This window comes from Megalops cyprinoides, chromosome 22 (assembly GCF_013368585.1).
Source record: "Megalops cyprinoides isolate fMegCyp1 chromosome 22, fMegCyp1.pri, whole genome shotgun sequence".
Lineage (NCBI taxonomy): Eukaryota > Metazoa > Chordata > Actinopteri > Elopiformes > Megalopidae > Megalops > Megalops cyprinoides.
Genome location: NC_050604.1, coordinates 18,491,298 through 18,504,152, shown reverse-complemented (window position 1 = coordinate 18,504,152; position 12,855 = coordinate 18,491,298). Strand labels below are relative to the sequence as shown.

The window sequence follows — 12,855 nt, the reverse complement described above, 5'->3', positions numbered from 1 at the left end:
TTTCTGGGAACAAAATTTCCCAAGTTATTTGAAAATAAACACCAAGAAAACTGCTGAGTAGTACGTGCCAAGCACATGCAAAGTCACTGGGCCTTGTACAACTGATTTATATTTCTTGGTACATTCAACCAAGCTGCATCCATGGGTTTTATTTCTCACCGTAGATACCCACCCAAGGTATTTTTCCAGACACATGGTGTATTATGTGCTTAAACACTGTACTTCACAAAAATTGCAGGCCTGCATAACAATAATGGCCTCCAGGGCCACCCTTTTTATAACCTGTTCATAATCTGTATCAAGACGAAGTTATGGCTCCAAATAAAAGTTAAGAATAGACACCATATACCTGATCCAATCAAGAGTTCTTTTCCTCCACATGAGAAAATATGCTACAAACCAGTTGCACCCACAGTTCAATATCGGCGCCCAGACTGGATCAAATGTACATCAGGACAAGAGGAATTATGAACAATAGGCTTAATATATAGGCTTAATATAATGCCAGATGAGCGATGTACGATCCTCTCTGACTCCATAACTGCTAGAAACTGCCTTATGACATAAGCTGTGGTTATGAGTCCTTGATGCTATTTCAGGGTGGATCACTTGCCGGACTGCCATATGGGTAATCTTCTTAAAGTGGTCTTTCTGCTCAGGCAGTAAACTGGCCTCTCCGTGAGACCCTGTTCGCAGCAGGGGGTCTAGATAAGACCTTAAATTCCGTGGTATCATGACCCAGGGAAAGGGACACGGCCTCAGGCCAAAGAAAGGCCGATCTTGCACCCTCGCTTCCTCCACCCCTGAGATCCCTGAGATTAAGGGCTGTTTCTCACCAGGCTTTCAAAGACAAATGAAGGCGAGAAAGGATTTTTCTACTGTGTAGTCAAAAGTTAATTAGATGGGAAGCTCTACTGTCAGAATCACCTCAAATGGTGATGTATACCATGTAAGGCTTACCAGGATTTTTTTACTGGGATTATTTTCAGCCTATACTTATGTTTATAGAATTCTTGCATGTTAGGAAGTGTCAGACCAAGCTGCAGAGTATGAACAACACCAGTGACGTAACAATATCAATTACTGAAGCCGTCTAGTTAAGGTTAGTTAGTTTTCAGTTTTTTGGTCTGTAATACCTCGCAAGTGATACTAGGCTGTTCCTTGTGATATGAACCATAGTAACAACTCAGATTGACAAAAAGCTGAATATGAACCACCCATCCACTCACTCCGTCACTGTTTCAGATTTTTCAAAAGTGAGTTGGGCTATTTATCCTCCTCTTTCCTCTGGCAGAACATCTTACAGAGAGGCTGAGCAGCGTGGGGGCATTGGAGACAGGCTGTATCACATCAAATGGGTTCACAGTGAGCTTCAAGGGACTCCTGACATGCACTGGAAGGTGGCCAGGCAGATATCCAAACCTCTGATCTCCTATGAATACTAGATTCATAAACAGATTGGACTGGTGGACATAGTGTGCTATTTTTAAATGCACTTTTCACGATACCAAGCCTTAAGTTAGTCATGATGTGTACTGCTAGGAAAACATCTGTGCTTTCTACTGCGGTGTCTTCTATGCACTGCCAGTCAATTACTGTCAATCAACCGGAAAGAAATGCTTGCTCTCTGCAGCGAAATCAGTTTGTTGACAGCACGTTATACCTCCTCCCATTCCTACACATGAAGCCTCATCCCCTATCATTACTTTATAACATTTCCTCAGGTAGCCCAATGTTTGGTCAGAGAGAAACCCAGCATACACTTGGGACATAGGGAATGTGTAGGCAGTATGAAGTTCAGATGGATTCTGCACCCAAACGCTGGCCCTGGATCAGTTTGTGGGTTTTCACCCATGATGGCTAGTGTTAAGATTAGGGCTGGGTGACATAATCCCTGAGCACCTGTTGGGAGTAAAAAGCATTTGGAGAACCTTACAAAGTAGACATGAATGTATGTGAGAAAACAAATGCCTAACTCTAAAATTATCACAATTTACACCAGAATGCCACCACTCACACATAATTGAGATGAGTCTCAGTCTGTAAGAGAAAACCCATATCCTTGTCCAGCACGCCCAAATACAAATTGCAATAAGTAAATACTTATCAGTTAATAGCAGTTTATCAATAATAAAAACACCATACATCTAAATACAGATTTCAAAGGGTAAACACATAACACTAAGTAATAGCTAAATGGATTGTTGCCAGGCTGCAGACTCACAGAAAGAGATATGCAACATGTAAGGTTAATTCCCAGTCCAATTAAATGCAATGATTTTTAGATAGCTCATATGCTGTATCTTCCCTGTTTATTCATCGTTTGGGGTGATGATTTTTTTTCACATTTCATAGAATACTTCAAATCGAAGAGTACAAAGCAATGGTGTCCTAAACCTACCGCAGATAGCACAGTACATTACAGAGGCACTGAAACACAGCGTAGGGCTTATGTTTAAATCTGAAGTGATACATCAAGTTTTTCTACTGTTTTTTTCTGATAATGGGGCTATTGTTGCAATAATGTCTTTAAGGATTTTTTGTGTGTTCCGAGAGACCAGCCCGCCCCGCCTCTCAGAGAGAACACAGGCTTATCTGTGGATATAAAGTCTGTCTTGGGTCAAATAAACCCATTAAATAAAACAGCAGAAATAAAAGCCCAACCTCCGCCGTGAGATTTAATTAAACAGTGACAAATGAAAATTGCTGACCCATTTTTTTTCTTTCTTCTATTTTTTTTTTTTTTTGAGAGGAATGTGCAGGCACATTACTTGGCCACCCGAGAAACAATGACATCTGTGGTGAATGCTGGGTTACGGTAGTGCACGTAATCCTGTAATCTGCACTCAGTTTTACTGGGGGGATCAGCCACGATGGTGGCAGACTTTCCACACAGATCAAGAGTTTTACCCCACAATGGATATTGCAGGAACCTTTAAGAGCCTTAGACATTATGTCCTAAGGTATGGATGTCCACAGTTTTATGCATAATCATGTCTGATAAATAAATTAAAGGTCTATGATATTTTATTCATATCTATTCCTTTGTTGTTTCCATGGAGAGGAAGAACGATAAAAATATTCTCCTCTTCCCCCTGTCTCCTGCTGAGATACGTGTTTATAATTGGTGCACGGAATTGCTATTCATTTTGTACATGATGGTTGCGGGTAATATCTTGTCAAGTGGGAGCTGTTGTTCTTGTGTGGTGGGAGCAGCATGAAAAGTAGAAAGAAAGACACAACTGAACTTTGTAAATGAGCTACATTTTCAGAGGTTACAGTGAACTAATCAGATCTTTCTACATGAGGAGCTCTCTTGATTACAGAGCATGTGTCATTTTTTCCTCCAATGATCATCAGGTTCTGAACTACATTTATGACCCACGACACGGCAGAGTTCTCTATACTTCCTTAGCCTAGAGTCCTAAAGTGCTGCTGTGAGAAAATGAAACCCAGGGAAAGAGTTTGGTTGCACGCAGAGTGCCATGCTTTTAAAATCAGCAACACCATACTTGGTGACTTGGTCTACTTCATATATTTAGGAACACCCTTCACACACTTCATTTTCAAGTATTTACTGCTTCTTCTAGAAAGCTTAAAGCCAATTTCAAGCTTCAGATATTTATACATGTTTACTGATAGCTGAAATACGAATTACTGAATCATTTTTCAGAGGAAAGCCCTTTCATGGATTATTGAGCTGGCCGGAGTTTCAGTTGATCAGAGCGCAAACAATTGTGGCACCCAGGAAAGACTGTGGATGAAGGTTCACCTCAAGACAAAGTGTAGTGGGTTCCAGGGCTGTGAAAACCATTGAATGCTGCAGCATCTTCTCGCTGGTAAGAACACCACCGTGTGAAAACATATGGAGTGCAACACAAGACAAATCACGCTACATTATGGGATTCTTGGTGGTGTGTTTCCTTGGCAACCATTTATCCTCCCTACACTGTAAATGCTTGAGTTCACCCAAGACCACAGAATCAATATCCTACCTGACTTAGTGATACACCAACAGAGGAGGGGCTACAGGAAAGTTTAAGTAATTTTTTAACACGAGCTTATGTTGAATCTGAAGGCATGTATTTCCAGCACCTGATATAAATTGCTGACTTGAACAGCAGAAGAGTCTACAAGACGACTGTCCAAGGAAACCCTGTCACCCACTATGTAATGTTGTAGCATACATGCAATAAATTTATTAAGCCAGCCAGAACTTTCAATGGTCGGTTAAATGTTCCTCATGATCCGCAGTCTGTATTTCAGAATGGAGAATGCAGTGTGTGCTTGTAACTGAGAAGTGTAATGCTAAAAACTGTTGTAAAAACTCCACCATATCTCATTCAGTTCTTACTGTCCAGTGACCTGGCCTCCCAGTAAGTTTCCTAAATAGGTCTGAGCAACCTGGTGGTGCACCGTTAAGTACTACTGGGAGACCTGTACCCATGTGATTCAAGAGAGACTAATGAGGACTGAAATATTCTTTTTTTCCCTCTGAACAGGAAAACAATTGACAGATATTGACTGTGTGAGTGAGTGGAATTAATTTGTTGGTGCTGTTTAAGGTTGACTTTAGAGTCTCTCTATTAACATTTCACTGGATTATTACAGCCTGTTGCCAAGTTGTTGTCCCTTTTAATCAGTGTATAACTACATCTGAAGCTATTTAAAGCCATCGTTAAGCCAATGATGCAAACACACACTATTGTAGGTAGCCACCAAGGGAAACAGTCACACCATTGGTAGAAGAAGAGAGTAGATGGGGTAGTGGGTAGAGGAAGGCACTGTAGCCCAGAGTGGGAGATATGAATACTGGGAGGAAACACTGGTGAACCCTCTTCACCCTCATGTTTTCCACTTAATTCTAAAAAGAAAAATCAACAACATGGTTCAGACACTGTAATATTGTCAGTTATCATTCTAAACCAAAGAGCAGTGTGATTTGTGACAGTGAGAATACTGTACTACAGAGAGGGAAACACCAGCATTGACTTGCATCAAAGAAAATGCTTGCATGAGCAGCCCTAGGCAATCTTGTTAACATGTAGGTTGAATTCAACTGAAATGAAGACAAACAAATCCAATTTTTTTGAGAGGTAGAACTAAAAATATCATTTTACAAACAAATAACTTCATAGTGGAGATAAGGGGTGAGAGGGGTCAAATCTAGACCCTACAACAAGATGTAAAAAAACAACAGTATGAAAAGGATTAATAATAATATAAACACGCTAAATACAAAAGGTATGCACTGTAGGTTTGATTTTTTTATTTTTTATTTTTAATAATAAAAATCCAAATAATATCATTCAGTATGTTTTGTTACCCATCCCATTTGGGTCAGGTTTATTGAAACAATTTGTCAAATTCTGACAAATTAAATGCATGTTATTAAGTTATTGCCAGTTATGTAATACCTGGCATCCATCCTTCCAAATTCCCCATAACCTCTACCCCTGTGGCACTGCAGCCCTGACTATCTGGATAATAAATAAATAAGTAGGGGCACAGCAACATATGGCGCTCAAGATTATGGGATTACCTAATTAAGCAGGTGACTCAGAAAGCCACGCCTAATCGCAAGATTTTCTAAATGATTATGGGCGCCAAAAATGGTGCAGACTTAAAAGCAATCCTATTGGGGCTTCCACGATCCCCCATCATGACCTCAGCTCCCCCCTACAAGTATTGCCCCCCACAAAGAGGAAGAGTAACTTGCTCCTGGACAGAACCATTACTGAACATTCAGGCTAACCAATAGTAATATATTGGCTGGCACAGCCCATTATACAGTTAATGCAGATGTAGAGACATGTCTTCACAGTGCATTTCCCCTCCCTCTGAAATTGTCCCTTTTTGACAAATTCTGATCCTCAGTTTCATCACAGTAAATCATGGGCATGTAACTTTCTGGCAGTTACAAATTGTCCTTAAGAAGTGGTGTATGTACATCTAATTTGCGTCAATGCTAAAATATTGATCAAGCAACAAAAGGCACAGCCCTGTAGCAGGATATGAAAAGTGATTCTGATACATCTGTGTGTTAAATGGGGGAACATTTCAAATCAACGTGATGAACCAACTTGGCTGCCTTTGGCACAGCTGAAACCGCTGAAGACTGAATAGTAACCTGTCACGCTAGCCTGAGTGAGAAATTACATGCATGCCCCCCTTACTTTTTGGGGACGGGCTCTGTTGCAGGACCAGCAGAGTGTCAGTTCTGCAGGGATGCACTTATGCCCTGTACCTGCTGGCGTGCGTCCGGCACCTGCCTACGGAAAACACCGACACCAGAGAAGCAGGATAAGGAATGAAAAAAAGCTTACTGTACCTTTGGGGAATGGGTTGGGCTGCACCACATACAGGAAGGTGTGGACCATGTGGAAGAGAATCCCTATCGCCCTGGGCTCGTAATAGGCGTGCGTTTCGTAAACTCCAGCGGGGACGAACCCGAAATCCAAAGTCCCTTGCTGAGATTGCTTCTCTGCCGGCCGGGGCTCACTGGGGGTGATCCCCCAGCAGCAGGCGAGAAAGAGCAGCCCCACTTTCCCCAGCATGACAGGCAGAAGTCCCTCAATTGACAAAGTATAGAAAAACTAAAAATAAATGAATTAAAAAAAAAAAAACACAGGGGAAAGGGGTTATTCCAGTGGACAATCACACTTGATGTATACTGTATCTCTTTTGGTCCCCAGCACAAACATAAAAGAAAAAAAGCTCAAGTGCAATAAATAAAATAAATAAAAATAAATAAAATAAATAATTTAAAAACAGCAGATGTGCAGGAAAGAGGAAGACTCCACGCTTAAGTCCTATCGTCCTGGGCTGGCTTCATGGTGAACCTCTCCCTCAGGTTAGCGTCTCATCTGCCGTGGACGAACAGATGTGCCGCTCCGCTCCTCCGCTCCGTCTGAGTCTTCAGTGAGCCTCGGTGCGCGCGCGTGTATGTGTGTGTGTGCGCGCTCGTGCGGTGGTGTGGCTCCGCTTCTCTTTGTGTGTGTGAGTGAGTATGTGTGTGTGTGCGCCTGCACCCTCGCTCTCCTCAGCTCCCGGTGACAGCAGAGCTGTGACAGCCGCTGTGTGGCAGGGACAGGGCTGCTGCACCATCTCTGGCAGCGAGGGGGAACAGCTGCTCCGAGCCGAAACACGCCCCCCTCTCTCAGGGGAGGGGCCGGACACAGGAAGCTCCCTGGTCTGTGAGGGAACAGAGATCAACGCAATTTCTCACACACTCACAGCACTAATAATGGCTGCATGATGGGTAAAATATGGCAATATTTCAGTGAATGCTTCTATGGATTTATTGATGCATAAGCATACATTTTCTCCTGTAATATAGAGGACATAGTGAGTAATAATAATAATAATAATAATAAATTGCTTTTACACTGTGGTCTTTTAAAAACTCAAATGACATGAGCAAATGGTTAATAGGATGAATATGACAGCAAGATAAAGACAGAAAGGAAGGAGTACATGTATAGATTTTTTTGTGGGACATCTTGCCTGGTAACTTGGGTCCTAACCCAAGAGCTGGCAAAACAACATAGGGAATGTAAAAATATATCTTACTTTACGTTGATTACTTCTAATGTGCATATGGGCTGCCTGCACTATGAACACTTTGACAGAGAACTGAAAGTGGAAGCTAATCTGTGGGTTTTACACAAACAAGCCTGATGGTGGGAGATGAGAATAACAACACCCACAACAACTACTGTTCAGTTGACCTATTTATGTAAGTCAGCAAAGACGGTTATTTATATTCTGTATAGTTTTTTTTTTTTAAACAAGTATCCACATTCATGCCTTCAAATGTTACAAACATTAAAGAGAAGGACAAACCTTCCATACAATAAAAGATCCCTAAGCACATAGAAGGATTCCCTTCTGAAAAAGCTTTATAATTTAATCTGTGGAAAGTATGAGATGAAAAGATATGAAAAATATTTTAGGGGAAGACCTTTTTTGGCAAAAAAGGGCATGGAAGATATGGTGTATGGTATCTGGACTTATCAAGACCTACTTACCAAGACCTACTAAGACCAAGCAAGAACAAGTTGATGGAAGTATACTGTACCTGAGATGGAAAAAACCCATCCTACAATCAAGCACACTGGAAACTGTGGGCTATGCACATCTTTTGCAGAGACAAACTTGAGGGCAGTTTCACATTTGCCACTCGGTTTTGCCCTCTGATGGACCACCTACATGCAAACCAAGGTGTAAGAAACTTGTTCCGTTTTTACATTGGTCAACCACTTTACACTTCCTGCACTATAGGTACAAGACCTAGCCTCCTTTTGCTTAAAGTCACATTAGCTGGTAAAAACTTCAACTTACAGAAGGATATCTGAAATGAAAAGAAGAGTTCATGGCTGGACCATTGAAAACTCTTTGATGTCCTTCTTTTATGTTTCACATAAAGGTGAAAATAAGCAGTGCAGCCATGAACTATACACATTCTATGATGGAAAATATTACTAATATGCTGTACTAGAAAGTGCACTTTACCCAATAAGTAATATTGACAATATTAATTAATATACCTCGTGATCTAATTGAAAAAAAATCAACTGTAGTATATCATGAATTCTCTACCTAAATAAAAGTAGCAACAATAACCTCACTTCAGGCTGAATTTGTTGGATTTGTACAATTCAGCTAGGAGCTATCGGGAGGACTAAGAGATGAGTGTTGAAATAATTTTGTTAAAATGCAATTAAGCAGGTATTAAATTGGGGAGGACAAACAAGGATGAGCTTTCTAAACACTGAATGATAATGGTAAATTCACACCTATTCACTGAAACGTACCCATGTAGGTTGCACCTCAGATGCAACCTCAAGCGCAACAAAGCACCTCATAATTTGAGGTCCTCTGAAAAATGAAGCCTTAAAGTTGAGACAATGGTTCCCCTGGGGTAATATCCGTTCTTTTCCCATGACCGACCAGTGGCCCTTTGACCAGCAGCTGCCCCGGAGTGTTTCCGGAGGATAACGCCCAGGTGAGCACACCGTGCATCCTCGGTGATTTGTGGAACACATCAAAGCGAGCCCGCCACAGTTACCTGCACAAACGGCGTACGCTGATGTCACGGAGAGTCCTGGAGAGGCGCCCCAGGCAACGGCGCTTTCATCTCTGACACAGAGGCGGGAAGAATGGCCCTCGCACACACAAGAGGCCCACGATGTAACACAGACAGCTCAGCGTGAGGTTGACATCTTTACACCAATCCCACACAAAAACAGCAATATAAAACACCGTCAACTGCAGTGAAAAGCTGAGGCAACACGGCACCCCTGTGGGCTTTCGGCATAGGACCCCGTTAGATACAAACCGTGGGAAGGCTCCCGCTACTGTTCATTTCTACAGCAGACAGCACAGAGTTCCACAGGGCCATCCACTAAGATGGCAGACAGCAAAGCATGGACTCTGTGCTGTAACACCAGTACTGACCCAGGCAACGTTAGCAGCTGTGTGGGAAGTGGTAAAAAATGCATTAAAAAGGCAGGGTTGGTCCCTCAGTTTTCCTGTTCCTAAGCATATACACCCAGCAATTCCACCTTTAACCAGTGCAAGCTGCCGGCAATATCAGTAGTCAATGGTTTTCCTCAAAGTACTGCCAGAGCGACATTACAGGTGAGCCAACATTCATCTCAATATTTACAGTAATGCACTGTACATTCCTTGAATTTAAAAAGTGAACTGATTAGCTGAATTTCAATTGTGCAAAATGCTTTTATATCATTTCACAACAAGCTCACAACAGAAGCCATTTCCCAGCACAGATCAGTTCAAGTACAGCTACAGTGACCTGTGCTTGCGGTATATCCTCAATATACATATATGAGTCCTCAATACAATATAGGAACATAGCACATGGCTACAGCAATTCAACTAATGTAACAGACAAGATATGCCAATTACCCTGTTCTCAATTGCAAACTTTATTAGGAACATTGTATTTTTTTTTTACATTGTATGAGTAGTTATGAGTAGTTATTTCCTAAAACTTGCTGAATGAAACCTGGGGCTGGGACCTTGGGCTAATGAGGTCAGTCCATTAGAACCTCCATCAAATTTGACATCCTGAGGTCTATGGTCCATTACAAAAACCCATTCATATTCAAATACATCTTTAACACAACTTTGCTCCCACTAAGATTACAAGCAAAACAGAAACAAGCCGAATACACACGCTAATTGTTTAATGTTAAAGGGTGGGATCGACAGGTGGCATAAGTTTTCATATATTAAAATATTAATATATTAATACATTAAGAACAGCACTGGGGAAGAGAATCTTCAGGAAAATTCCTGCTACAATATTATACAGTATTCCGTCCGCACCACAAATGAAACAGAGCATTAATAGCAGGTGTAGAAATGACAAAGGAGACAGGCATCCACTCTTGCTCACTGCTATCAGAAATCATAAAGGGTGCCCACACTGGCAAACTACACTCTATTCATAACAGTGAGTGCTATCCTGTGGTCCGGAGTGCTCTAAAATTAAAAGCGAGTAATAAACCTATTGGCTATAAGATGGTTTCCAGAATAAAAATCAGAATTTATGAAAGTCATCTGGATTCCTTTCATTGAACTGAGCTGTAAAAATAAACTTTAGCACAATTCAATAATTCATTGTCATGGTATTTGAAGTTATCAGTATTAGTCAGACAATACAACAGAGGAATCTACTGTATGTAGGCGTACTTAATTTTCCCTTTTAGAACACAAGTAATCCAGGATTTGCAGAACAGTTTAAAACTATTAGTCAAAGAGCTAATAATGATATTAATATGCTCAAAGGCTTTTTGCGCATGAATACAAGTTCTCTTCCTACAGCTTTTCATTGGGTTTTATCCAGAGGGAGATACACATAAAGGACATTAAACCCATCAGACATTCCTATCCATAAGTTAATCAGGCATTACATTATTAGCTTTTATCAGACGCTCCTGTCCAGAGCAACTTATCCCTTAACCCGTTATCCATTTGTAGAGCTGGATATTAACTGAGGAAATTCTAGATTAAGTACCTTGCCCAAGAATACAGCAACAGTGCCCCAGCGGGTAATTGAACCAGCAACCTTTCCTTTCGGTTATGAGCCCTGCTCCTTACCACTATGCTACACTGCCACCCATAACCGGGGAGAGCGCAAATGCAGTCCCCCACTACCAGAAATTACGCAGTCGATTTCACACTGGGGGAATTCACACAGGTCAGATATTTAGGACACAACACAGCTTTACTTTGAATTGCGAGAGGTATTTTGATCTTAAAATGTTCATGTGGCCTAAGAGGTAACTTCCCAGGGTCACCCGTGCTGACTTGACAGGTGTACTGCTTGTCACTGTGCCTCTAAAGACGCCACACATCAAAGACAGCCCGGAGGCCCTGGGGTCTGGTTTTACAGCTTTAGAGTTCCCTTTCAATTAGCAATTTCTGCTGAGACTTTCCTCAAATCACGACTCGGCTTCCACAATTAAGAGACGAGGAAGAACACCAAACTAGGGCCCCGAGGAGCTCAGGAGTGGGATTACTCTACCCTGTCTTGTCGTTCAGCACGAAACCTTTATCTGCTGTGACTGATAGCCCCCCCCCCCCCGCCTACTGCAGCGGGCGCTCTGACAGTTGATTGATGGTGTCATATTACAGGGCACTTCTCGGTGTCTCACTCATGTGGTCCCAGGGAGCATGGAGCGACACGGAAAAAACCCCTCTCCCTGCCTGAATAAAAGCAGATGCAGCAGCTGGAGACTCCCAGGCTCCCGGCTGTACACACCTCATTATAAGCTGCTCTGTCTCACTGGCGAGGGCAAGGAGGATTTGCTTCTCTATTTGTGTGTGTGTATTTTTCCAATTCTGGGACAAGCAAGCCCTATTCTACTCTATACTGCCCTTAGGGATTTCTGTAGTAATTGAATAGCATGGCTTAGTGCTGGATGCTAGGGGTTATGCTCTATTCTGCATTATAAACACCAGTACTTTGTGAGTCCCCCGAATATGTGCCGCCAAATGATTAAAAATGATATGGCATAAAAATAAAAACATGTTAACAACAATTACAATTATTATTATTATGATTATTATTGTAGTATTAGTAGTAATAGGAGTAGCAGCAGTTTTTAGTGTTATTCATAGCATTACTGATGAAAACCGATACATTATTTTCTAATCAATTCCCTTTGACTTTTAACTGGTGTTGCTTTTAAACGTCTGTGGGAGCTCCTTCTAATGACAGCAGAATGAAAGGGAATGATGAGTTATTAGGGCATTAAGTAACAAAGTTATGGCTTAGATGTCACTGGGCAGCAATATTTGATATGGGTGGGTGTGAACTGGATGAGGTTCTGGATGAGGTGACTGACACTGATACTTTGGAGAAGGTCAGTATCCCCTCTCTCATGCCGGTCCTTTGTGTGAAATAATAACGGACAGCCTATAAGACACAATAACAAAATTATTAATTACCCTGAGAAATCACTTATTATTGTCCAAGAAACAAAGTGAAGTGCTTAGCTTTTTCTCCCCCACGCTCAACATCATGTCCAAGTCCTCTCTGACTTCAAAATCTTTCTGTTGGTATCTGTCTATATGGATCTGTAAGGGAAGACAAAGATGCAGACATTTCTGCTAAAAGCCTTGGTGTCTGGCACATCTTGGATGTACGGCTCTCTGGCCAACTTTCCAATTCTGAAATCTAGGGATTTTCGGATTAAAGTGTTATATTATCTCGCAGAGGGAGAAACGACATCCAGCATCACAGCTCAGAGGGATTCCAGGCACACAGACATGCCGGACGCCGTGCTCTCAGCTTCTTATTTCTGGAAAGCAAAACAAATCTGA

At 41.7% G+C, this 12,855-nt stretch overlaps 1 protein-coding gene across 3 annotated transcripts in view; it reads right to left on the bottom strand.

Annotated features, from left to right (window-relative positions):
* LOC118769839 (prominin-1-A-like) overlaps positions 1-6,711 on the bottom strand; it is a 68,064-nt gene extending 61,353 nt beyond the window's left edge. For 2 of the 3 annotated variants that reach the window (XM_036517184.1, XM_036517185.1), the window contains exon 1: positions 6,332-6,557. In XM_036517184.1, the coding sequence (XP_036373077.1) occupies positions 6,332-6,557 (226 nt within the window). Of the gene's footprint in view, positions 1-6,331 lie in introns of all 3 variants that reach the window. The other variant, XM_036517183.1, reaches the window with a different exon arrangement.
* Between the last annotated feature and the right edge of the window lie 6,144 nt (positions 6,712-12,855).